Here is a 27,530-nt window from a genome sequence, read left to right on the forward strand (position 1 = left end):
GAAAATCAATGAGCATATTGATTTTGGGGGACAATGAACTGACTATGTGGAATTTTTACCTGTCAATTATGTGCCATATTTCCTTTATATTAGTAACACCTAAAATAATAAGCCTTGTATCTATGGATACAGCTTTTAGAGAACCAATTGTTGAAAATCAATGTGGGATACTCAATAGTTTTTACTAACTTGAAGAAATACTAGGATCAGCTTGTCAGATTTCCAGATAAGCAGTGGCATGCCACTAGGAAGGCCTTTTTCTGTTCCTAGGCTTTGGAGCTTACATGGAGAACCCATTCATTACATGAAGCCCCCTATCTGCACTGAACACCAGAGATTTACAAGTGTGAGGGGAAGACATGGCATTCAGAGCTCAGAGGTCAGAGCCTCACCCTTCCTGGGGAGTATGAGACAGAGAAAAGTTACCTGGTCCAACTGGAAGAGAGAGGTAGGACAAGGAAACTGACTCCGCTAAAGGAGTTTGTGCCTCCAAGAGCTTTTAGTGTGCAGCACCCACAGATCTGTTGCATATAAAGAGTAGATCTGGGCAGGACCCAGGAGCTGGAGGATGGTAAGGCAGGACATGACAGGAGACACATTTGGAAAAAAAAAAAGGGTGTGTACAGAGGCAAGAGGTGAACTATGCTGAGAGTGAGAGATCTGCAGGGAGACTCACAGGCTGTTGGAATGAAAGCTGAAGTGAAACCAAGGTAGAGGGAAGGAGATCAGCAGGAAGCCCAGAAGAAGCTCTGGGTTTTGGCCCCTGGAGTGAGATTCCTTCGGAGCATCTCTGTTTGCATGGATGAGATTGTGCTCAGGAAGTCAGTGCTCAATTTACCTTGAAAAAATATGATGTGCTCAGCAAGGGCAGAACTGAAAGGAGACTGGCAGGTCAGGGATTTAGGAGGCCAAGTCCAGAGGCATCAGAGGGTAGAGGAGAATGGGCTTAGAGATGCACATGCAGTTCAGATCCACAAAGCTAGATGGGGCAGAGACAGTTCAAGTGGCCTCTGGGATTCTCGGGTGTTGATACAGTGAATGATGATGCTAATCACGTTGTCACAAAATACAGAAGGCAGAACAAGTCTGGAATGGGATAGTTTAGGGTGGAACCTGGGGAGGAGATTAGAGGTATCTGGAGCCATTTGAAAATTGGGGAGCTCTTAGGATGGTGATTTGGATGTGTGTAGGTTGGAACTATGGAGTGGAAAGGCCATCTGGATGGACATAGAATAAGAAGTATCACAGATTGCATCCTTGTAGGACTCGGAACTTAGCTGCTTGTTTTGGCCCCATTTCTAGAATGGAGAGTTGAGGTCCCAGATACCTCCATGTATGAGAGTCAGAGAGTAGACAGGAGGTTGGAGGAGTTCAGAGCCATGGAGAGATGCCTTTGGTGAGGAGCTAAAGGCCATAAGTTAAGAGTTGTGGGGCTGCAAGATATCTTCGCCGTTATCTTGGCTGGGTATTTGTGAATCCAAGAACAGTCCCCAGAATGAGAAATTACTTCCCATCCCCTTGTCCCCTTTCGGGGGAAGACCTTGGTAATATTTATCCGCAGCAAGTAATAATCCACACAGACAAGAACGATAGGGTTTAAAAGATCGGGCAAGGAGAGCCAGAGAATCCTCCTGCAGCCAGCAGCTTTTCACAGAAGGACCTCTCACTCCTGTCCCTCAAGCTATTTATTGCCAACTCCACAGCGCCCCACCTGGAAGGGTTAGGTGGGGCAAAAGTCACAGAACAATCCTAAGGAAACACTTTTAAATACAATTCCAAGAATCATCTTATGGAAACTTTTTCATATGCTACATGGGGCCTCTGTTCCAGCTTCACTCTTAGCTCTGCTACCAACTTGCTGTGTGACCTTTGGCTAATTGCTTTAGAGTCTCTGTCTGAGAAGGTTACATGAGATGAAGTGTCAGGGGGACCTATGGAAATCCAATCTCTATCCAGCCACACCTAGACCCTTTGCATTTATTTTGGCAGCCATCTGAACACACTGAGTTCAAGCCTCTCCCACACAGACACAGGCCGGCCTGGAGTGTATGGAGACACCATAGAGAAGCAGGCAAGATCCCACAGTTTCACATTCCCTGTGTGGGATGGATGTGGTTATCCCTGGTCCAGGCTCTGCAATGCAGGGGACCATGTCCAATGTCCCTGGCATGTCACATGCTCCTCTCTCTGGGTGACAGGTCCTCAGCCTCTGTCATCAGCACCCCTGTGGGTTCTATGTGATTTTGGTTCTTTGCCACTGTTTCCAGGGCTGAGTGGTGTGAGATTGGCTATGAGGTGGCACTGTAGCCTTCCTGACCTGCCACTCTGCTCTGCGATTTTTGCCAGTACTGTAGATCCTCTGTGAAAAAGAGTAGAACCCACAGAACTTCCCTCCACAGGGCCTCTGAGATGTGTCTGAAACTTTAGCCTTGGCCCTACTAAGCTTCCCTGACAGTTCTCCTCAGACCCTCAACAACTAGGTACCTTTGGTAAACCAGAGGCGAGTCTAGGGGTGATAAAGGAGAGGACCCAAGCTGGGAGCCCACATGTTCTTCTGGGGGCTTTAGACTTGCAGCCCCCATCAGCTAGAATTACTCTTCTATTTAGGGCAGGGCCTCTGCTGAGGGTGGGGGCTTCTGTGGTGAGGAAGCAAAAGAGGAGGGTCCCTTAGAGGGACCAGTGATCATGCCTCTTTATGCCTGATGCCCTTCCTACAGAACGTTCTAGCAAAGTTGAGCTTTTTTTTTTAATTAGAAGGGAGTCAGTAACCCCAGATCCAGAGATCCAGATCCCCTACAACCAATCACACTGGCACTCAGAGAGTGCTGGAGAGGTGCCAGGGGCCCCCAGCTCTTATGCTCCTATGGGAAAAGCATGGGGAAGGTTCAAAGTGCAGGTGATCTTCTTCTAGCTCCCTGCTAAGAAACTGCCCCAGGCCCCCGGGATGACTTCCAGGCCCCGGGGATGATGACTCTCCATGTTTCCTGACAACAGGCTGGGGGACTCCAGTGCCAATGTGAAGCTGAAGAGTGTCGTGGAGCCGGGGGGCGGTGAGCCCGAGTCTGCCCAGGCCGTGCCCGGGGCTTGGGTATGGCCCTGGGCCTGGGGAGGGTCGCTGTTTGAGAGGAGGACGCAGCTTTATAAGATGACTCCGTAAGTATGGGCCAGGTGGGGCGGGACCCCACTGCCTCTCAAGGCCTCTCAGAGGTCTGTAGATGGTCCTCACCAAAGTCATGAGTCAACATTTCTGGGAAGGGCATGTGCATGTAAGGGACTGTGGTTTCTTGCAGTACTGACTGCAAGCTGGCTTTTGACATCAGTGAAGGGCTTGCTGGCCCATGACTTCTCAGGCACCAATAGTATTGCCCTCTTGCAACTTACAGGAAATTTTTAACAATACACAGTTTGGGGCCAGAGAGCTAGTATAGCACTTGAAGCACTTCTCTTGAATGTAGTTGACCAAGGTTTGCACCACATATGGTCCCCTAGCCCTGGAAGAAGTGATCCCTGAGTGCAGATCAAGGAGTAAGTCCTGATCGAAGTTGGGAGTGCTCCCCCCAAATCAAAATATAAACAAACAACAAACCCCTAAGAAAGCAAACTTATACTCTATGACCTCACTCCCATGGATTCTAGAAGAAAGTCCAGGATTTTGATTTCAGTTTTGGGGCTTTTTGTTTGTTTGTTTTATGTAAAGGCACTGCAGTATTCTTGGTGAGTGGCAGGGGTGAGGGTAACTTGCAGCAATGTTTAGTGCTCATTCTCTGGGGTACAGTGTTTGGAGGCCTACAGGGCTCTACCTAGTAGTGCTGATATAGGGGGCATATGGTGTTGGGAATCCAACGGCCGAAAGTGAGAAGCAACTGTGCCACCACTTTCCCAGCCCAGAAATCTGTTTTCTAAAGTGTGATTTGGAGGAACAGCTATAACCTGGCTAAAAAGTCCTTTACTCTGGGGATGCCAAGCCTGGGCCCATCCTCCTTAAGGTTGGGGAAGCTTTGATATGTTCTGAACACTCAGTTTCTTTTTTTTTTTTTTTTTTTTTTTGGTTTTTGGGTCACACCCGTTTGACGCTCAGGGGTTACTCCTGGCTATGTGCTCAGAAATCGCCCCTGGCTTGGGGGGACCATATGGGACGCCGGGGGATCGAACCGCGGTCCTTCCTTGGCTAGCGCTTGCAAGGCAGACACCTTACCTCCAGCGCCACCTACCCGGCCCCGAACACTCAGTTTCTTAATGGTTTTATGGCCTTCTGAAATCTCATGTGAGGGAAAGTCCCAACATGTTCTTTAGGCCCAGGAAAGAGAGAATGTTGTACAAGGTGGTGTGATCTGGGTGTGGGGATGATGGCAGAAAACACAGGAAGGAGAAGGCTGATTTGGATGAAAAGGAATCTCACCTCACAGTATCTGGGCCTCACATGCAGGCCTGGGGCTATATCAACTTTGCTCAGTATCCCCAGGTAGAGGGGATTTCCGAGAAGGTGGGCATGTTCTTCGATGGTGATGAGCTTTTGTAGATGGAAGAAACTCCATTCACACATTTTGTTAGTCTTTGGGCTACATGCAGTGGCACTTAGGGTTTAGGGGACGATGGAGAAGCATATGCTCCAGCCCTTTAAAAAGCCATCTCCCAGCCCCATCCTTTCCAACATTTTAGTATTTTGGTTTTATAATAAAGACTCCACTTAATTTAAAATGACCTTTAAAGCCCTTCTAATTAACGCAAAGGTTACTGCCTTAACTGAATCAACACAAAGGTTCCCTGAAGTACCAGGTGAACAATCAGGCAGTGAAGTAGAAGATGGTTTATTTCCCTTCTGGCATCCCTCCCAGGACCACACCTACCGCCCCACTCCAGAGCGCCCACCCCTTCCCTCGACCCAGTTTGCTCCGTTCGTTTCCAAGTGCTGAACCTCTGGGCTTTCTCCAATTTCTCACTATTATAAATATCACTGCTCTGGATAATATCTCTGTACAAATTACTTTCTGAGTATTTTACTGGGAAGCATTGCCCAAGTGGAATTACTAGGTCAAAGGGCATGAGCAATTTTATGGTTCTTATCATATATTACTCGATGGTTCTCTAGAAATATTGAATCCACTTGCCGTGACATGCATCATACAGAGGGGTCCCTCCGGGTTAGGGCTCATATCTTTGGATTGGTTTAAAGTGAGTTTGTTTGGTTTGGATTATTCCCACTCAGCCACATGGTCAGGTGGAGGCCATTCAATAGTTTCAGTGTGAGGGACAAGAAAGACTGGGAAGCTAACTGACTTCTGAAGCACTTGAGAGCCTGATGGTCCATACCCTGTTCTATAGGGAAAGGGAAATCAGGAAAATACTGCCTTTGTGGATGTTCTTGGTCCTCAGCAATCTACCAGCCTCAGGGATATGGTACCCACTGGGCTTCCCAGCCAACAACTCTGATACTTAGAGGAATACTGAGATGTAGGAGAGAAAAACATCTCAAAACACTCAGCAAACTGAGACATGTTACATGGATGTCGTACAAGGGCATTCTGGGTAGAAGGAAGCCAGTTTGTGCAAGCAGGTGGATATTGGAGTCCGGGTAAGAGGAACTCTCCATGTTGAAGCAGAATGTGTTGGGAGAGGTTGGGTGAGGGAGTTCAGGGTCCAGGCCAAAGTGTGATGGCAGTAGGTTCCAGCAGGACACAACCTTTTGAAGGAGAATTGGCAGTGGCTAGGCAGCACGCAGTCTTCCAGCTCAGTCCTGAATTTGGGCAGTCTCCTGTGTACCAAACACAAATCTAGAGGGTGCACTTCAGGCTGAGTATGAAGCATACAGGTGTCCAGGATAGCAGGGAGATGTCCTGGGCTCTGCAGCCCTTCAGGGTTTGAGCTGTTTCCTGTGACTCATTCTTGGCCTCTGTGCATGAGGCTGGGCTTTAGAGTGGGAAGGGAATCAGCAGAGGATAGGGGACATGGCCAGTTTCCTAAGACCTCAATGGCAATGAGACAATTGAAAAATGGTTGGCAAGGAAGTGTGGACTTTAGGTTCTAATGCCTGGTCTGTTCCTGGCACTATAGGCTTGCTTTTTTAAGTCTTAGCTTCCTCTTCTGGGCAGCAGGGACTTCCCTCACAACAGTATTAGAAAGGGTTAGAATGGATAAGTCAGGTGTTCCACAGATGCTGGCAGTGGCCTTGGGCCTCTTATAAAACTTAGAGCAGGATTGATTGTATCTGTAGGTGTTTCCATGGAAGAATAGCATGTGTTCTGACCAGACCTAGAACCAAATGGGATTTTTACCATAGCTCCTAACTTTACCTGACCTCTAGGGCTTGCTAGAAGATATCTGGAAGATAGAGCACAAGAAGCCCTAGCAGCAGCATTTCTCAACCCCTATCCCATCGTGACCCCCTTTACACCTGTCTTCTTTTCTGTGACCCCCCATTTAACCTACTAGTTGGACAAGGGGTCAGTCTCATGCCATAGACTTGTTTATGCAATTTTTTTAGCTCTGGCCTTTCTGGGATATCATGAGGGCCTCCAGAGATGGGGAGAAAGGCTGGTTAGAGCAGAAATTTTCAAACTTATTTGATCTGTTGCTCCCCTTTCAGAAAAAAAATATGCTTAGTTTTTCCCTTGGAAATCTTCAAGAAAAATAAAACACCCTCCAGTTGCACTCAGTGTTGCTACCAGCACTCCATCATTTTAGTACCAACCTTCTCCAGAGTGATGTCGTCCACTTTGGGTGACATTGGCCAGTTCTTGAGCCTTAGTTTCCTTCTTTATAAAGTGGTGTGGTGATATCTTGCTTCCAGTGTTGAGTGGAGCCCTACATTGGTACCTAGATAGCACAAACCCTACCCAGCTGGTGCCCAGGGTGGGAAATAGGTTTCCACAGCTCACTCACACTCAGAATTGTGCCCTGTGGCAAATTTCTCCAAGTGACTTCAAGTCTTTTCCTCTGACAGGCTGGCCTAGTAGGTGTCCTGAGGCCCTTTTAGAACCTATTGGGGATTTGGGATCCTCTAATGGTTCCCTCACACAGCTGAGTTAACATGACACAGGGCAGGATGCCTTTCTTCCTGTGGACAGAGGAGGGGAGTGAGCCTGGTTTCTGTGTGGGCAGAAAGTAGATGAAGAGCTATTGGCTAAACAACCAGGATGTTTTGTTTGTTTATTTGTTTGTTTTAGTGTTGAGGCCACACCTAGCAATGCTCAGGAGTTTTTACTGGCTTTACACTCACATTCCTGGCAGTGCTTGGGGTACCACATGATTTGCCAGAATTGGAACCCAAGTCTGCCACATGCAAAGCAAGTGCCTTACCCACTGTCTCTTACTGATTTACCCACCATCTCCCTGGCCCCTGATAGAATTGATGGAACTAACTCATGAAAGGGATTTCCTCTGGCAGCCACTATGCAGGGCTGGACATGTATTAGACCTGATGGCCACAAAGTATGTGAGTTTTTCTTCCAAAGGCAAAGCTGGTGTTTGGGTCTCCTGAGAAAAATTGACAAAGTGGTTGGAAGGGTTATGGAGCCACCTGCATTGGCTTAGATCCTTGCCAGTTGGGCACTCCAATCTGTATTTTGCTTCTTGGATCCTATCTAGACCTGCTTCAACTTGGATTCCAACAGCAGCCATGGCCAGATCTTCCTCCAGATATGTGTGTACATGCTTGCCAAACCTCACAGTAGCCGGCTCCACTCCCCCTTTCTGATTTGCACCCCATTCTTTCAGCTGAAGACTTCTGAGACCTTTGTTAGTGGCTTCACCCCAAATTCTGGTGTTCACCTGGTCCTGCTTTCCCAGCTCATACATATAATAACCCACTGTCACCAATAATGTTTTGGGATTTTCTAAGTTGCTGTTTATTGAGCACATGGGGAGGCAGGTGAGCACAGCTTCTGACTCTTGGGCCTCTTGGACCATTGTTGAAAGAACAGTTTGTCAACTTCAGCCTGGCTTACACCCATTCCTGGAGCCCTCTGAATTATCACAAGCTGTTTCAACTTTTGAAACCCTTCCATATCTGTAAAGTGGGAAGAATAATGTTGAATCCCTGGAGGACTGCAACAAAGATGAGCAGAGTTTTAAGTGTGGCATTTGGAAAAGATGGGGTTCAAAGGTGTTGGCTTCCATTGTGATTGTGTATCTAGAAAATATTTGGTCTAGCTGACTGTCCTTAACAATTACTGAGCTTCTGATGAGATCCAGGTCTTCCATGACTTGGGGACTGGGAATATTGCAGGTGGTAGAACTGGGAAGACTCTGACAATAGGGAGCATCTGTTCTTCTGGTTTGTGCACAGTCACACACACACATGCAGAAATACAGACATTCACACTGAACATATAGATCCAGCTATACAAACACACAGAGACACACACACACACATATATATATAGAGAGAGAGAGAGAAAGAGAGAGAAAGAGAGAGAGAAAGAGAGAGAGAGAAGACACATGCTCATTTTTAGACATTTGGGCACACATAAAATTCACAGACATACACACACACTCTTCTGCTCTTAGATCCATCTGCCCCTCAGTCTACACCTTTCCTGGAACCGTCTGTCACCTCTCCCCCCCAGCCTCATGACTCTCCAAGCCTCTGGACTCAAATTTCCTTGCCTCTTCTCACCACCCCTCTCCTCACACAGGCCCCCTGAGGGGCCCCTGACCATTTTTGTACCCACCTCAAACATGCCACTGTTCCATCCTTGGCACTTCCAGAGCAATTACTCAGGGACTCACTTAAAGGCTTTTACTTATTCAACCATTTCATCACTTGACATTCAAAGAACTAGTTCCAAGAGTTTGCAAATGAGAAAAATAAGACTTAAGACTTAGAATGTCTAGACGAGGGCCAGAAAGTACTATATCTAGCTCACAAAATCCTGGGGTCTGGCACTGGGACATGAAGGGACAGATAGACATATGGGCTGCTTATTGGCTGCTGATCACACCACTAGTGAATTATGTCAGAGTCAGAATTCATAGTCTTGGCCTACTGGCCTTACAAGCCTCTGTAAAGGCTGTATCTTTCCTTTCTAGTCCCTGTCTATAGTCAGTCATGGGCCAGGCTGCTGAAGAGCTTGCTATTTTTCTCTTACTTGACTACTTGACCAAATTCTATCTAAAGGCTGCTGAGATCTTCCTCTCAAGCAGGAACAAGTCTTTTTCTGAGCCCAACAAATCTGAGTTTCTGCCATAGAGATATTCAAGATCAGGGCTAGCGAGCTAGTAAGGGATTGATTTAGATACTTGCCTGGCCTGTATCTGACCTTGGTTATGTATTCCTGGGATTTTTTCAGGTTTAGTGACCTCCTAAGGAAAGACTGCCCCTAAGAGTAGATGAATGTGGCCCAACACTACTTTGACTCCCTACACACACACACACACACACACACACACACACACACACACACACACACACACACACAAAACACACAATTTAAAATCAAATACTTAATATGGCCCCGATAGGAATTCTTCTGCTACTTGTGTTGTTTCCTCTCTATCTCTACCTTTATTCATCTTTCCCCCCACCTCAAGTGTCCTCAGAGGTGAGCTGCAGAGCTCTGCCTGGCCATCAGCCCTAACCAAGCTCCAATGCCCTTGTGCCCCCAGATCTCTGCACCTCATCTCTGATTGTGCTGAATCCAGTGTTTGTGGTGTCTGTATTCCCCACTGCCTTGAGCTTATAGGCTGGCATCACATTGGATCCCTCTCCGGGTCCCTGGTGAGTAGCAATGCAGAATTGAAGGTCAGCTTCACAACTGAGGTAGCAGAGTTGGTTTATAGGTTCACTAAACAGTGTAAAAAAGGAATGATCTGAGTGTCTTTCTATTCACCCACCTTGTCCTTCTGTAGAAATGAGAAATGGGGATTGATTCCTAGCCTGTGCAATACCAGGAAATTGGGTCTGAAAGGGCCAGGGAGGTCCTCTGCATTAATTCTGTATCTTTGGAATGCTGGGTGGAGGCTGAGAAGGGAAAGACCTAGCCAAGATCACTCCACAGGAAGAAGACATGATTAGAATCTCTTCATTCCCTGCTCATTGGTATGGTGTGGAACTGTTCAAGCTTTATTTGACACTTCCTATACATAAATAACTCACTGGAGCATGAACAGTTACTTCAACTGAAAATCAGCTCATTTCCTTTCCTTTTCCCAGATAGACACATATATACTTTACCATACACCTTTGTCATCATAGTTCTGCACTCTCATTTTCTTACTTACATATTTTTTGCTGATTAAGATTTCAGTTGAAGTTTTTATAGAGTGATGGGGTCTATTTCTGGGTTCCTTATTTTATTTCATTGACATTTTATGTGCCATTCATGCCCATCATCCCACTGTTCCAGCTGTCTTAGCTTTATAATATATTCTAGCATCTAATGGGTTTGGTCCCTCTCATTCATTATCAGAACAACCAACCATTATTTTCATATTAAATTTTTTCCTTTCTAATTTTGTATCTAGGCAATCAACAGTCTAACTTCTTTTTGTTTGTTTTTGTTTTTTTTGGTGGCCACACCCCCCAGTGTTCAGGGGTTACTCCTGGCTCTGAACTCAGATACCACTTCTGGCAGGACTTGGGGTACCATATGGGATGCTGGGGATTGAACACTGATTGCTCACATAGAAGACAAAAGTACTATCCACTGTACTCAAGTCTAACTTCTTAAACTATGAGTCACAATCTGACATGGGGTAGCATAAACCTAACTATGTAGTCATCAAAAAAATATTTAAAATTTGTTTTCAAGGGTTGGAGAGATAGCACAGCAGTAGGGCATTTGCCTTGCACACTGCTGACCCAGGACAGACCTGGGTTTGATCTCCAGCATCCTATATGGTCCTGCATACCAGGAGCGATTTCTGAGTGCAGAGCCAGGAGTAACCCCTGAGCATCATCAGGTGTGGCCTGAAAGCCAAAATAAAAAAAAAGTTTCCAAATTTATTTCTTAATAATTTATTATTAGTTAAGTTTTATTTGTATATCAAGTTTGTAGTTTATATGCATATGTACACAGGATTGTGTAAAAATTTCTTGGGTGAAAGGGTTTGCAAGTGGAAAATGTTTAGGAAAGAAAGCTAGAGGGTCAGTACCAACCTGGTTTTAGTCCCAGTACCATACACTCTCCAGAACAACATCACCAGATATAGCCCAGAGGCCCAAAATCATCACTGTGTGTGGCTCTAGAGGTGGCTTGTGTGCCACTGGGATGTCACTATGATCCCTGTTAGTACAGAACCTGAGGATTTAATGAATCACATATAGGCATAGGAATGGAGGCATCCAGGCTCTCTGAACACTGCTTGGGAGTCTCCCACTCAAAGCAAACCCTGATCTAGAGTAATTAAGACTGGTTGTTTATACCAGACTTCATAGAGGTCACCTGTATTAGGCACTCTTAGCTCATGGTTCTGAAAATGGAAGAAGAGAACAATTGATAGAGAACAATAAGCCCCCCAAAATGGTGGTATCAGTTCCCTGATCAGCTCAGCTCTTTTCCCTCACTGTCTCAGATTCTACTCTCTTGACAGGAAACCTTTTTTTTTTTTTTTTCCTTTTTGGGCCACACATATGGGATGCCAGGGATTGACCATGGTTTGTTCTAGATCGGCTGCTTGCAAGGCAAACACCCTACCTATGTGCTATCACTCTGGCCTGTGGCAGGAAACCTATTTAGGCACATTCCCTCTGAATGTTTGGAGCTGATGTTGGTAATCAGTTATCACTGGAGTTCCTCTGAGATTTGGAAACTCAACAACTTCCTGGAGGGGTAGAATGTGAGTCACAAGCAGAATAGCACATCCACACCCCATATGCTTCCTATAGAGTATTTCCACCCTGGACCTTTTTATTTTGGTGAGAAGACCTGTTCCTCACTGTCCTGTCTTCCAAAATTGCTCTACAAAAATATTTTACTTTTTATTAGTCCATTGTCTTCTAAAAAGACTCATATGTGAGACACAGTTTCTATCACTGTATTAACCAACTGCACTCTAGGACAAAATTTAGGAACACTTTATCAAAACTAGCCAGCAAGTCAATGTGATGATGTTGAGTTTCTTATCACAGAACCACACTGAGGTCCCTCATGGAGCTTTTTCTTCCTGATTTTAGGTCCTAAGGCTTATGGCATCACCAAAGGGAAGCTTAAGAACTCCATGTGTTGGGACTACATAGATAGCTCAATGGGTTCAAGTGCATGCTTTGCATGTTGGAGACCTGGGTTCAGTTTCCAGTACTTCATGGTCCTTGAACACTCCCACCAGGAATCCTTAAACACAGTGGCTGGAGTAACCCCTGCGCACCATCAAGTGTGTCTCCAAAACCAACCCCTCAAAAAAAGGTAAAGAAATCCTTTGGAGCCAGAGAGATAGTATGGCTGGTAAACTCTTGCCTTGCATGTAGCCCATTTCTGTACCACATATGGTTTCTAGAACACTGCCTTAAGCACAGCCTGATGTGCCTACCACACACACACAAAAATCCCTGTACATGATCATATTTAAGAATGCCCTAGGATTTTGCTCTGAACTAAATGAAATGCAGCAAGAATTACTATCTTTAAAATAGTCTTCTTACCATGTAGGATAAGGAATATAGTAGGAGTCTCCATTTAATCCAAGTTCTTTTTATAAATCTCAATTATATTTAAATTTTTTCTTCATATGAATCACAAATAAGTCTCATTATTCTTATTTTAAAGCAACTTATACATAATTATGCTATTAGGGATGTTATCTTTCATTTTATTTCTGTAAATGATTATTGTATAAGTATGTTATAAACTCCTTTTCACCTAGAAACTTTGTTGAATGCTTTGATTCTAGAGGTTTTCTCATTGATCCCTCTAAGTTTTCTCACTCCAAGTATAGTGAAGCATTTTCAATAATAAAGATTACTGTATTCAAATGCAACTTTAAAAATCATATAAATTTGAAGCAAGAGTGCAAGTGAGTTGGACATTTGCACATTTATACAACTGACCTGGGTTCAGTCCCCAGAACCAAATAGGATTCCCTAAGTACCTCCAGGAGTGATCCTTGAATGCAGAGCCAGGTGTAAGTCTTGAGTACCAGCAGAACTAAGCCTGGAGCATTACTGGTTGTGACCCAAAAAATCAAATTATATAAATCATTATTCTACCTTTAAGATAATATTGTTTATCATTCTCAAGAACTTACATTAATATTTTGTGATAGAAGTTCAACTAAAAGTTTTTAGTTTAGGTAGCATTGATTATAAAGTACTAAAGTTCATGGTTTTGTTATAAATAGTTACTGCATCTTCATCACCACCAAAGTGCACAAGACCTTCCATTGCTGTTCTTATTCACTTCTATTTTTCTTTCTATTCTTTTTTTTTCTTTCTATTCTTCCCCTCACTGCTTGGGATTCTCAATTTTATGATTAAAGGCCAAGGGTTTGTCATCATTTGATACTGTCTCATCCCTTGTTTTTTTTTTTCTCAGTATAGCACAGATGAGTGGGATCATGCAGTATTTGTCTTTTCCCCTGTGATTTTTATCACTTAACATATGCCCACCAGTTCCATTCAAGTTGCAGCAAACTGTAAGATTTATAAGTTATACTTATAACTGAGTAGTATTCTATTGTGCATATATACCACAATTTCTTTATCCGTTCACCTCTCATTGGGCATTTGGGTTGTTTCTACAGCCTGGCTATGGTACTTACAGCAAAAAAACTTGGGTTTCCATTTTAAAATGCTCTATATAATTGATTCTGATCCATCTCTAGCCCTTTGAATCTTTGACTCAGCAATAGGCTCTGAAAGTGGAAGGGTTGGGATGGGTGACAGTTTCCAGACCTCAGACCTAGCATCTACAGAGGAGTGGGAAGCTTGCACTTGTCATGTCTAAAAGCAGACCTATATTTGATTTGCTTTGTAGACACTAAAAAGTTTTGGTTTGTGAGCCCAGGAAGTCAGTAAAAGATTTTAAACAGCAGGTGCCATGGAAGATTTGCATTATGAAAAGATCATTCTCGCTGCCATGTGAGAACAGACTGCAGGGGGGCAGAGGGAAAGGGGGTGCAGATCATTATGTAACAACAGCAAGCTCAGACAGTTCTCTCCTCACTGTGTGCCAGGCACTTTTGAAGTGGTTTAATATATTAACTATTAAATCACTAGGAAGACAGGAAGTGTGTGGCAGGACCTAGTTTGAAGCAAACAGGTTGCCCACATTATGAAGCACCACAGGTCATATGAGACCACAGCAGAAGTTGTTTGGCTGTGGATGGTGACACTGGAGACTGGGCCAAGAGACCAATGGAGGAGCTGCTTGGAGGTTAATGACAGCTATTCCTGGTGATGGGCTGGATTTTGTGGAGAAGAGAGCAAGGCTAACAGTTTTCCCACCTATATGTGTCTATTGGGAGTATTTTTAGAACTTTTTTGGTTTTCCCCTAGGTTGCTCATGTGTGCTTTACAGCTTTGCTTGCTTTCATGGGAAGGGGCTGTAGAAACATATACTCATGACCAGGGTGCATGCTACCACTCCATTCTATCTTCTCATTTTGCAGAGAAGCAGAGATGTTTGGGAAGGTGATGGTGGTTCTCTGCTCCTTAATGGAGTTTGTTTAGGAGTGTAAAGGCTAGCCAAGACCATCTTGTGTTCTTCAAACCTCTGCTAGGGCAGTTGGGCAAGGGTCTAAATCTAGATCCTTAAGATACAAGTTATCAGATAGAACCCTAGATAATGAAACTCTACTGATAATAGAAGCTTAGACATCAGCCTACCCCTTCACCTTATGGATCAATAAGTGAGGCCAAGAAAACTTGCAACTTGAACTTGTCTTTGTTCATGTAGGAGCCAGGGACTTAGACCTAAGGCTCAGGTTTTCCAGTGTCCCAGACACCAGTGTCATTTTTGGGTCAACTAGGATTTCTGGTCACCTACACTAGTGGGGACAGCAAAGGGAGTGTCTACAGTGTCAGGGTCAAAGGTAGGGTGATATGACTAAAGAAAATCTGTAAGGTCCAGAAAAATGGTGCAATTGTTAAGATGCTTGCCTTCCATATGACCAATTCCAGTTCAGATCCCCAAAAGTAAACACTGAGCATGGGAATAAGCCTGGAGCACCACAAGGTTTTGGCCCAGTTTCCCCCACCTTCACTTCACCACTTTCAAAGTAATAAATGAGTGAATACAATAGTCTCCTGAACATCACAGGGATCACTTCTTTGCACTCAGAAGGAATAACCTCTGAGCACTGTTTAGGAGGAAAGGGGAATGATAGGGAGAGAGAAGGGCAAACAATATATTGAGCTAGAGAAATGGGCACCAAGTAAGTAGCTCATGAGAGTGGGCTGAGGTTGGATTATGGGCATCTGGAGCCCAATCTAGAAACGTGGGACATTTGGAAGCAGGTGACCAGGAGGCTAGGGCAAAGCAGAGAGTGTCCCAGATGAGAGGAACACACAGTGCCTCTGAGGTCACTATCCACTGGGATCAGATCCCAAAGTCTGTCCTGAGGATTGGCTCAGCTTGTCTGCATCCAAGAAGACCAGATATGAGAGCCAGGACAGGACCATCTAGCAAGACATGTGCAGATAAGACTCTGGGGTTCCTCATACTGAGTAGAGAGAGTCTCTGCCCCCAGGCTACTCAGCACCCACTCTGGATAACTGAGTCTAGAGCAAAAGGAGATCAGGATCAGTAGCAGCAGGCACAATGATGCTGGCAGAGGAGGCTTAGGAAGAAGGTGAGTGCCCAGAAATCAGGGACAGAGGTGCAGAGAACATCCAAGAAGATACAACATGGAGTTGGGGGAATGGCAGAGGGAGTTCTGCCCCCTCCTCAATCTCCCCAGCTCTGGATGGCTCCAAGTAAGAAAATGTATAGAAAGGTCTGTACAGATCCTAGAGGTGCTGCTGGAAATGACCCCCTCCTGGAGCTCAGTGGCAGCAATGGCACTTCCTGTTCTCACACTCATCTATTAACAGGGCATGACTCTGCACACAGGCCCGGACTGGGTAAATCCTTTCTGCAGGGACCACCCGCAGTGTTTCTCTCTGCCTAATAGCTCCTGAAGTAGCTGTGAGCAATCAGCGAGATCTACACGTAACCTCCAAGGTGGGCGCCCTAATGACTAAATCTTACACCTCCATGGTGCTTGAGACCGTCGACACAGCAGTTTTGGGCCCACCCTGTGCAGGAGGCATGACAAGCATTGCTGCATCTTAACTGAAAAGGAAAGTTAGGCAAGTCCCCAAGATTGGTTTTTCTACCCAGTAAGGTTGCTGCAAAGAAGACAAAAATTTAGCTCTCCTAATGCTGGCTGTTTCCACTGCTGTGTGTATTTTTTGGTAAAATACCAGCCTTTTATGCTTATTTCAGAGTTGTTAAAACTATAATCATCTTCTTTGTCTCCTACCAGCCCTGTTGTAAAGCATCAAAATATCAGAGACATTTAATACTGGAAGGCAGCCTTTGAGATGGTTTCCTTCCCTGAATCTCCAGAGGCTCAGAGACGTGGCCAGGGTCACATAGCATATTAGTCACAGGAGTTCCAACTGGACTCTAGGGCTAGAATTCTTTCCTCTACATAGATTCCCCATTTTAGAGTTGGAAAAATCCAGCGTAGGAGGTAAAATTTACACCAGTCCGTTAGTCCTACCCAATAAGCATAGTTTCTGAAGAAACCTGGTACTGGTAGAATCTGATATTTCTCCCTCACCTTTTCTTTTTTTAATTTTGGGGCCATACTCAGTGGTGCTCAGGACTCACTTCTGGCTCTACACCTAGGAATTACTCCTAGCAGGCTTAGGGATGCAACAAATGGAGACCAGGTTGGCCTCATGCAAGGCAAGCTTCCTACCCACTGTCCTTTCTCTCTGGCTGAAATGAGGGACATGCCATAGGAGGGCAGAGAAAGGCATCTGAGTTTGGGGTAGTAAACTTTGCACATAGCTTAAAGTCATGTTTTATGACTTGCTTCCTCTTACTAGAGAGCTTGGCTTGTGATTTTAGCATAGGGATGTTTTAAATAAGCCTAGTTTTCCTTAAGGAGTGGTGGGAGATCAAAACTACACACTGAAAGGTTACAAAATAAAATGTTCTTTGCCAGAGGATATAAAGGTAATGGCTCTCTGTTTGACAAAGGAGATGGTTCTGCTAGATAAATCTGGCATTATGAATGTCTGAGAGTGCTCTCTCTCTTCCTGATCAGCTTAATTCCTTGTTGCTTGTCTGCAAATCCAATAAGGCTGGTAAAACAACCACCACCCTGCAGGCTGAGTTCAGGGGCCTATTTCCTTCACAGAAGCCTTTGCCTACTTATAACAGTCCCTGTGCCCTGGATAGCTGGGCTTACATGGCTTGAGGGAGAGGGGGCAGGTGCACTGGTCACAGCAGATGCTGTTCCCCCAGGACAGGGACACTGTACTTAAGCTTTACCCCCTCCCTGCCTCTCCCCTGTAATCACAAATGAGCCTCTCTAAACAGAAGCCCCTCAAAATGGAGCTGAGACTTACTGTGAAGAGCAAGAGCAACAGTGCTAAGGCTCAGTGCCCTTCCCCTGAACCCTCTAGCTTAAATAAACCAGCTCCAGATCACAGAGGCTGCTCGGGTATTAGAAACACATGTATTTGAGCATGTCCTCTCAGGAATATATTACACATGGTGACAAAGGATGTTTTAACCACCGGGCTTTTAAAACAGCATGAGTTTAGCAGCCTTAGTGGTACATGTATTGGTTTATGTCTACCTGTCTCCACATAGGGGTAGAGATGAGGCCTGTGCTATCAAGGTGAGAGCCTCGAATGAGAGTTCAGAGGTAGTGCAACCACCTGGAAGGAGGATTCACCCTGAAAGGGAAATGGAATCCGTGGGTAGCCTTGCTGAGAGCCCTCTACCGTGTCTTGCTCTCACCCCAGGCAACTTTTCATGAGACCATCCATATGAGTGCTAACTCACAGCGCTTCTTTATAGGCCATTACACTTTCTACAGTACTGTAACCCATCTCATAAAACTTCCTCTATCGTTGAAATGTCTCTGTAAAAGATGCTTAATGACCCAGCCTGTGAACATAGAATTATTGACTTGACCAAGTTCACAGAAAAAGATAGACATCTCATAGCCTCACTCCTGCCATTTTCCCCTATTAGAAAGAAAGCAGACATTCTCACTCTGTCTCTGAAACTAGTGCCCCACATCTTCCCTTGTTTAAGCTTCTAGAGGAAGAATTCACAGCAAAGAACTAAGGCTCTCCTTATTTAATTTTCCCTAGAGCACAGCAGGTAAACCTGTAGGTTATACAACTAACTCTCAGCAGTCTCAGTTTGGGTGTCAAATCTTGCACATATCCATGTGGCTTTGAGCAGGGTTTATCACTTCGATTTCTTCATCTGTAAAGTGGGGATTAATGATAACACCTATCTCTTTGTGTTGCTCTGAGGAGAATATGAGAAAAGCCATGAGGTGTAATCATAAAGCCACTTTTGTTTTTGTCTCCCAAGGTTTCCTTTAAACATATTCAATTTATTTTATGGATCTACTTTCCCTGCTAGACCTAGATAAAATTGAGGTCAAGAACCATAAACAATGAAAAGGTCATGTTGTCTACAATATCTCTTTACTAGTATAATAAAATATTTTGGGGGGTCAAATTCAGGAGCTAGGGGTGCATACACTGCTCCCAGGTGCTGTAGACGTGCTGCGTCTCAGCAAACGTTGGGCGCCAACTGCTGTAGATGTGCTGCATCTCAGCAATTCTCGTGGGTCATAGTCCTTTCACGGGAGGAAAGCGGTTAACACAAGCGGCCGAATATGAAATATGAAATAAATGAAACCACACATAGATGTGGGGTCAACACATTTCTGGCAGGAGTGCGACAAGTTTAATTTTTTGAGCAGGGGAATTTATAGCTGTAAAATTAGCCACAGGCGAAGAATAATTGTAATCACAAAGCCTAGTACAACAATAACAATACCTAAGCTATGGGTGTGACTGTAAAAGTTCTAAGTTACAAGAGAGAGGGTCACAACTCAAGGTAACTCCTTGCAAGCTTACTTTAAATGCAAAATCAGGATTAGGAGAAAGTAGGAAATATCTAGAAACTTGATCTTTCTAGGCTGGACTCTATAGTTTTAGAGGTTTGGGGTGGTAATCCCCAAGAATGAGCTTCCCTATTTCTAAAGAAGGGTCAAGATCTGCATTCTGGTTACGCCCTTGATTACCAGAAACTGCAGTAGCAAAGAGAAAAATTGTCTTTGCTTTTAGGGCTGGCTATATCCAGAAAAAGGGGTTCTCAAATAAACTTTGGTGCTGGAATTTCTGAGCCAAATTATTTGATAGAGGCTATTATTTTGCCTGATATATATACAAAGGAGAGATAGTCAAATACTGGCTGAAAATGTACTGCCAGGCATCTCTTTGGAAATTCCTCAACCATCCACGCAGGGGAAAAAGGCGTCCACAGTGGGCCTTTTGAGGAATCCTATGGAGATTAAATTAGTTCTACCCACCAGGAAAATCTGAGGATACATCTGGTGGGCTGAGCCCCTAAAAGCTTAAGTATGCCCTGGCATTCAGGTTCAATCCCATCACCATCTCTGGGCCCCAGATCATCGCTGATACATTCCTGAATAGCCAAGGAAACTCACCCCCACTGTGGACAAGGTGATACCCAGTGCCACATCCTCAGACCTATAACTGAACCACCAGCTCAGTTGGTTGACTATTACCAGGAGTGGTTCCCAGGCTCCCTGAGCACCAGTTGGTAGCCTCTCAAACTACCTTTCCCTAGTTTTTAAACAATAGTAACACTACCTTCCCAGAGAAGAGTCCCGCTCAAAATAGAAAACTAGAATCATTTTCAGAATGAGGTGAAGGGAGAAGGGAAAAGGGAAGAGAGAGGTGGAGATGTTCCTGTTACAACTTGGGTGAGTGGGAGTCCACTCCGGGCCCTACCTCTCAGGGGCCTCCTTCTTGGGTGTTTGGGAACAACCCATGGACAGGACAGGTGTCTTGCCAAGTACAGCTCCCTGGATGTGGGTGCAGCACTCTCCACACAAAGAACATAGTTTTCTTTGTTGGGTTCCGGAAAGCCTGGATTCATACCCCTCACCACTCACCTCCCTCTAGATCCCTTTGGCTAGGATCTAAGACAACTCCATATGCTCTTATGTGGGAACTCATTTTGATTGACAGAAAACACTCCTGTTTGCTTGACCTCCACAAACCTGGGAACCCAGGCTCTGCTAGAAGAGAGGTACCAATATCACTGTGGCCACATGGGGGATCTCCTTTGAGGTCCCTTCTGGAATTGAGATCCAAGCAACACTTGAGTCTAGAACATCTCTCAAATCTCCCACAACCCTTCCCCATCTCTGCTTCTTGGTTCAGTGCTAGCGGCATAGGCTTGCCATGGAAGTGTGCATTCCTGGATTCATATCATGTCCATTCCAGATACCATTTTGTGTCTCTCACCTCACTTTAGAATCTGAGATCTATTAACTTGCAGCCCCAATAGGGGTGCTACACCTCTTTATTCGATGGTCCACATTTACTTCTGTGAAGGGAGAAGTAGGGGCCTGGTACAGACAGGACACTAGACAAGAGCGCCTCCACTCTCCAATCTCCTGTCTTCTCCTGGCCAGTCTCACAGGTTCTCCACACACAGGTTCATCTCACAGCTCCACAGTTCCCTTTGGTTTTCTTCCTGTCACCTTGTTTTCTGTTTATAAGTTTGACATTTCCTCTTGACTGTGTTTCTGTTGTTAGGACTTTTATATGTTGATGTCTTTTAGCATTAAGTTGGAAAATAGACATCCTAGTTTTAATTTTACTGGTGTTAACCTACATTATTTTTTCAAATTATCAGTTAGCCTTTTTGTCTCAGCCACATAATGGGGTTGTGGCTTTGCATAGACTACAAGTATTTGAGGTACATGTCACCAGGTCTGGCCACTCACTGGGTACTGCTGCCCTGCCATGGTAGCAGTTCCACAGCCTCAAAAGGCACACAATGTGGCCTAAGGTCTGCTTATTTCTGTGAGTCTTTTTCTCAGTATCCATCTTGCAGTTTCAATCTCTCCGGTCTTGTTTCCTCTTATTTCCTTCCAACTATATCTTTCTAAAAGCTATATCTGGGCAAGTTATTACTGGTGTAAAACCTGGTAAATGGGAGCCTGGAGAGAGAGTAACAGCTAATAAGGTGCTTGCCTTGCATGAAGCTGACTAGAGCTTGATCCCTAGCACCTCATATGGTCCTCCAAGGCCCTCCAGTAGAAATATCTGAGCAAAAAGCCAGAAGTAAGTCTGAGTACCATCAAGTTTGACCCAGCCCCTTTAAAAAAAAAGACAAAAACAACGTGTCCCCACTTGTAAAAATTAAAACCTAAATTCCCTAGCATGGTATTAGGGTAGGTACCATATTTTAGTTTCTGGACTCATTTTCTGCCACCCTGCTCCACTGACCCATGTGCTACTGCACTAGGTAATAGTGTCATATTTCCACACATTTTCTCAGAACCTCATTTCTGTCTGGACTACCCTTTGGGTGGAGGAGCTCCACATAGTGCCTTGCCAGTGATACCTAAATAACTATTAAGTACATCTCCTTTTTTTTTTCCAATCTGTCTATGAAAATTCTGTGCATCCTACAAGGCCCAGTTTGGCTGCCTTCATTCTAATCCTCAGTAAAATCATGTTCAAACCCTTCTTCTACTTTTCTCACTCACTGCCTCTACTGTGTCCCCAGAGCCCAGCCCAGTGTACACCTGTATTGTAACACCATCATCTCAGTACCTCCTGCTAGGCTGAAAGCATCAGCAGAACTGAGCCAGATACCTGCCCACACCACTACTGAGCTTGGCTGCATCCAGTTGAATTCAGTGGATTTCCGTTGCTTTTATCACATAGTCTAAGCTGGGCCCCTGGACACTTGGTTCCTGTCTAAAAATATTCAAGTCTGTGCTTCCAAAATTGACTAGGGTAGTCCCACTAAATTATAGAAGGAAGTATTAAGATGATAAATACTAATCATCTTCCTTGGATGAACAGGTCTTACCAAGGGGAATTTCCTCAGCATCCACCAGTAGGGGTAGATTCTCAGATCTGAAAATCTCCATGTGCTGTCCCAATCCCCATATTTCCTTCATTCTCCCCACCAACCATGAGCATATTGGGAAATGTCTCAGTAGCAACTAGAGAGAATTTAAAGTCATAGAATATATTTCATCTTTGTAGGATTTGGACTGGAGGTGAGTGGGAAAGGGGTGTTTGGGCTATGTAGCAGCATTTCAGAAGAGAGAACTTTGTTCCAGGGCCAGATTTGAGAACCTTATCAGTAGAATTTTCCTCAAGGGTCTGTGTAAGTTGTGGTTGTATTTTAACCATGGCCTTGTAAACTATTCTTCACAAGCTATTTTCTAGAGTGACCTTTTGATGGAAGCCGAGGGAACCATTGGATCAGCAAACCTATAACTGCAGATTTGAGTGGAGTCTGTACACTCCAAGGAACTCACAGCAACACACACTTTGATCTCTCCCATGCACATGCCATCCGACATATGCTGTGCAGACCCAGACCCAATCCTGTAGAGGCAGTGCACACACACACACACACACACACACACACACACACACACACACACACACACAGCACGCAGTCCCACCGGTTCCCCAGCCTCCTATGAGCACATGAATAGCATCTTTAGGAAGCGACGGGGAGAGCTGTCTTATTTCTGTCCCTCACATTGATTTCTGATTTTGCTCCCTTAGGACAAAGCTGAAAGTATCTACTTAATAGATTCAATTACTCCAGGCTCCTGAGACCTTCCAGCTAAGTTCTGATTGCTTTAAGGTGTCAGGTAATTTAGGAATAAAGAGAAAAACAAGCCCTAAAATTCTTGAAGGGAGATGTGCTGAGCTCTAGCCATGTATGAAGGAGATGCTATTGGTAAATTTGTGAGTGCAGGACCGGCCTCTTGCTTCTCTGCAGCATTGTCTGTGGGCCTGAAGGATACCGGCTACCACACTGGCTTGTGAACATGACCCATTCCTGTGGTCAAGATAATATTTGAACACCAAAGAATCTCCAGGTGGACATACTTCTGAATTGGGCAGGGATTAGGCTGGTAGGGTTTGGTGTGCTGCTTAATCCAGAGGAAACCCACACATGGTGTAGGCTGGCTTCTGTGCCCCTCAGTTCAACCTAGCAGCTCTGCTGGCCTCTTCTTCTGAACCCAGAGGCTTTCTGTGGCTCCTCTGTCCTTCACTCTCACTAGCAAGCTTTGCTTTAAAGTTGGTGTTGATTGGGGCTGGAGAAATAGTACAATGCATAAAGGTACTTGCTTCCATTGGTCCTAACCATAACTGGTATGCCCTCCCCCAAAAGGGACTTTGGAGGACAAAATCGCTGGTTTCATTCTAGCCCCAGTAGCTTCCTGGCTTCAAGAAGACTTTACTCTTTAAAATTCGGATAGTATTTGCCTCTCTAGGCTATTGTGGCGATGAAATAATTTAAGAGTAGAGGCTGAGATTGCAAGAGCTGGCTGTGTCTTAGACGGGAAGGATTTCAGCAACCCCTTTACTAAAACCTGAGCCAGAGGTTGGTGTTGGAACGGGGATGTGAGAACTGGGGAGGTAGGGAGAGAGACATGACCATCCTTAGGGAGTCCTGGGGAACCTCTTTAGTTCTTTCAAGGCCCCATCTCCTTCCTGGGACTCCTGGATCTTACAAAAACCCTCCCCCTCAACCTCTAGGGACTTATCCCTATGCACACCCCACTCTCCCAAATCTCAGCTGCAGTTTCCCATCCCCTAGTGGAAAGAGGGAGAAAGCAGGCTTCTCCCCGTTTTACAGAAGAAGGAAACAGAGGCTCAGAGGTCAGAGTGCCCGTTCTGACAGCCCGAGGTGGGCACAGGCGCAGTCACGTGCGTACAGCCAGTATCCCCGCAATTTCGCAGAACTGGGGAGCCTCGGGGGTGGGGTCCCGGCCGGGGCGGGGCGGGGCGAGGGAGAAGGGGGGCGGAGCGGTTCGCTGCCACGCAGAGCTCCGGCTGGGGCCGCGGGACCGAGCCCCACTCGCAGCGCCGGGGTGCGGGCCGGCCTGTGCCGCCTCCCCGCGCGCGCGCGCGGCCCCGCGGATCCAGCCGCTTCGCCCGCCCATCGCCCGCGCCGCCAGGGCAGCCCCTTCCCGAGCTCGCGACCGGGGCCCTGCGGTGCATCGCCGGCCTCGGCGGGGCCCAGCGCCCCGGCCCGGGAGGATGTGTCCCGGGGCGGCCCGGGAGCTGAGCAGGGCCCCCCGCGCCGGCCCCTTCGGGCTCCGGCCTCCAGAGCCGCACCCGCCGCCTCGCCCCCGAGAGACATGACTTCCAAGCCGCTTTCCGACTGGATTCCCTACAGGTACGCGGGCGCTGGATGGTCCCTACTTTCTCGTTAGCTGGGCAGGAGGGACGGTGTGGTGGGCGCCAGGGGCTGGGCCCACCACCCTTCGACGCTAGGAGCAGAGTTGAGCGCCCATCGCCTGCATTCGGGGTGTATAGGGTTAGTTTATGACACTGAACTGACCCCCCATGACATGCCCCAGGGCAGGGGCCATGGGTTAGAGGTGTTGGTTCTTCCCACCCCAACTTTGGGAGGCCTAGGCGAGCAGAAAGCGCCCTCTCCTCTGGGATTGCTGCAATGCCAGGTTCCCCAGTTTGTTCAGGACTCCCCTGGGCCTTCTTAGGTAGGCAGTGCCTTGTGAGAGCCACTGGGAAGGAAGGGCAGAGAGCTCAGACCACTCAAGAGACCCAGCGCATCTGGTAGCAACCCCCCTCACATACCCAAACATCTGTAGGCACACATCCTCTGGATGTGCGTTCAATGGGCCAGATCTGCGCCCATCCCGTGGGTTCACCCACTCACAGAGAGAATTCCCGAAGGCATTATTCTGAACCCAGATCCCAGGGCTGTCCAGACCACGTGCCACTGGAACCCCTAATCTCCTCATGTACTCGGAGGCGCGTGCATACATCCACACACGCACCTCCGTGGGCTCATGTAGGTGCACTTACACATCCAATATTTGAAGAACAGCCGATATCTGCATCCCACTTGCAAGTACTGCTCCTTGCCTTGGGTACTCTGAAATTCACTGCCAAAGAGGTCTCTACCGGGACACACCTCAGATCACAAAACCAGAGCTGACTTTCCATGCCTGGGACTACTGAAGAAGCCAGGTCCGTTCACTCAGGCCCAACCTGTGTCCCAGATCCTTGTGGTCAGTTCCAGGGATGGGTCGACTTTCAAGGACAAGGCTAGGAACGGGGTCTCTGGAGGTTCAGTCCTTTTCCCATCCCACTACTCCATCCTCTCCCTTTGCCCCTAGAAAGGAGTGCATTGCCATGGCAGCACCAGATCCTCAGCCACCCATTGGCTCCTGGTTGCCACGGGCTACCAGGCTTTCTCTAGGCCTCCCAGAGAGGCTTGTATAAAAAGGGTGCCGGACAACTAAGCTCTTGGCCCAGAGGTTAGGTACAGACCCTGAGAACCCTTCTGATGGCAGATGTCTGCTCTCAGGCTGACTGATGGCTGACAGTCCTGACAGCCCTTCCAGGACTGTCCACAATAGAAAACAGCAGAAATCGCCCAAGGCTTGTTCAGAGCAGATCCTTTCCTGAAGGAGCACTTGTCACTGTCCCATGAGTCCACGGTTTCTCTTGAGTATTGTTGTTGCCTTTATTCTCTGCTCTCATGGGGCTTCACAGCTTACCAGATTTAGAAATTGTGGGTACCTCTCCCACCATGACAGTCTCCCAGGAGGCTTCCTGCAGACCTGTGTGGCATACTTGTATTTCATGTCAATGGGGGAGAGGTTTCCATCAGATCTTGGGGTGCTGAGTTGATATAGACAAGTAGCTCCTCTCTCTGGGCATCCATGCTAGGAGTACAGTGTTCTGGGCTCCAGCTACTTGTGAGCTGAGGAGTTCCTGGAAGATGGTCCAGTCTACCAGGGTGCCATCAGCCTCTTCTCACTTCCCAGCAGAGGTTGCTGCTGATGGCCACCTTCCATGGTGTCAGATAGCAGGGTGATGGTCACAGACTAGTCTTGGAAGGAGATAATGGATATGATTAGGGGGGTGCTTGGGCATGCATATCTGATCAGGGTTCTAGGAGCCAGGTAGAGTAAGTTCATGGGTCTTGGAGGAAAAAAATTGCCTCAGAATTCAGAAATGGAAAGAGCTAAGCAAGTTCCAGAGCAAGAAGGCCCAAGAGAGGTGGTAGTTTCCTTAAGAAATGGATCTGCGGGGCTAGGAGTGGTGGTGGCACAGTGGTTGGGCATTTGCCTTACATGCAGCTGACCCACGAAGGACCACAGTTCGATCTCCCGGTGTCCCATATGGTTCCCCAAGGCAGGAGCGATTTCTGAGTATAGACAGGAGTAATCCCTGAGTGTCATTGGGTGTGGCCCAAAAGCAAAAACGAAAAAAGAAATGGATCTGCTCCTCAGCAAGTGCCAGGAGTGATGTGGGACTTGCTCCAGCCCCATGTTCTTTTCCATCCCTTTCTAGGGCCCACACACTTTTCTGAAATCAGAGTCCAGGGGAGCAGCTCTGCATCTTGCTGGCCCCACCCTGCTTGCTGTCAACCCCTTCCAGCTCTGTGGCAGGGAGGGTAGGTGGCTCCTGGGGGCAGGTTGTCACCAGAAAGTGCTAGAACCTCTTATATTTTGCCGGGATCTCTCTGAGCATGCGCTAAGCCAGGCGAAGCACTAGGCTTGGGTGTGCAGATTTTCTTGCTGAAGAGACCTGGGCAGAGAGATGAATATTGCTTCGTGTATGACCTGGGTTACAGATTTCAGACAAAGCCATATGCCTGTCTGATCACAGAGGAAACTGGGGCAGGAGACAGGAGGGCACTTGACTCACACAAGGGGGATGGGACCCGGCACTTGTGCTCTAGCATGTGATTTCCTCTTGTCAGAGCATGTCAGAGCCAGATGTGTCTCTCAAATTGGAAGAGAGGTCAGCCTGTTTAGTTTGGTGGGAGCACAGCCCACCTCCCTGTGTGACTTATAGTCTGTAAAGCTATGACAGTTGGAGATAATCTTCTAACAGGCAATTATGGCTCAGGTTAGATGGATCACAGATGACCCTCATGTTCAGACTTCGAAGGAGTCATGCATTCTGTAAGATGGAACAGATGGGATTTTTTTTCTCTCTGTTACCACTAATGCCATTTCTGCCATTTTCTCTCTCTGGTTTTTTTTTTCTTTTTGAGGAATAGGAAATGCCCTGGGTCATGACTTTGCAACCTTTTAAGAGCTGGAGGTAGGGCTTCGAGAGTCTGGGAGGACCAATGCTCACAGCAGGTTGAAAGCTAAGCCAGCCAGCTCTGTGCCCCATGCCCTATGTTCCTTTGGCTATTTCTGGGGTTGCCCTCATTAGGTGATTGATTCCAGGGAAGCAAGGAGCTCATCTCTCACAGATACTTAACACCCTCTGTTTTCTGGACCTCATCCTTCAATGCCTAGCATGGCCAAGGGTCAAAGTTCTATGCCATGTGGGAACTTCAAGC

The 27,530-nt window shown here is 46.4% G+C and overlaps 1 protein-coding gene across 3 annotated transcripts in view; it reads left to right on the plus strand.

The window, feature by feature from the left end:
* The window catches only part of TUB (TUB bipartite transcription factor), a 97,911-nt gene that overhangs the window by 52,803 nt on the left and 17,578 nt on the right, over window positions 1-27,530 (plus strand). Inside the window, exon 1 of one of the 3 annotated variants that reach the window (XM_049781023.1) lies at window positions 24,150-24,374. The exons of the other annotated variants lie outside the window; for them this stretch is intronic. Coding sequence (XP_049636980.1) covers window positions 24,337-24,374 — 38 coding nt within the window. The 5' untranslated portion in view covers window positions 24,150-24,336. Of the gene's footprint in view, window positions 1-24,149; window positions 24,375-27,530 lie in introns of those variants that run through there. 3 annotated transcript variants of the gene reach the window in all.

The sequence above is a fragment of the Suncus etruscus genome, chromosome 9 (genome assembly GCF_024139225.1).
Source record: "Suncus etruscus isolate mSunEtr1 chromosome 9, mSunEtr1.pri.cur, whole genome shotgun sequence".
Taxonomy (NCBI): Eukaryota; Metazoa; Chordata; class Mammalia; order Eulipotyphla; family Soricidae; genus Suncus; species Suncus etruscus.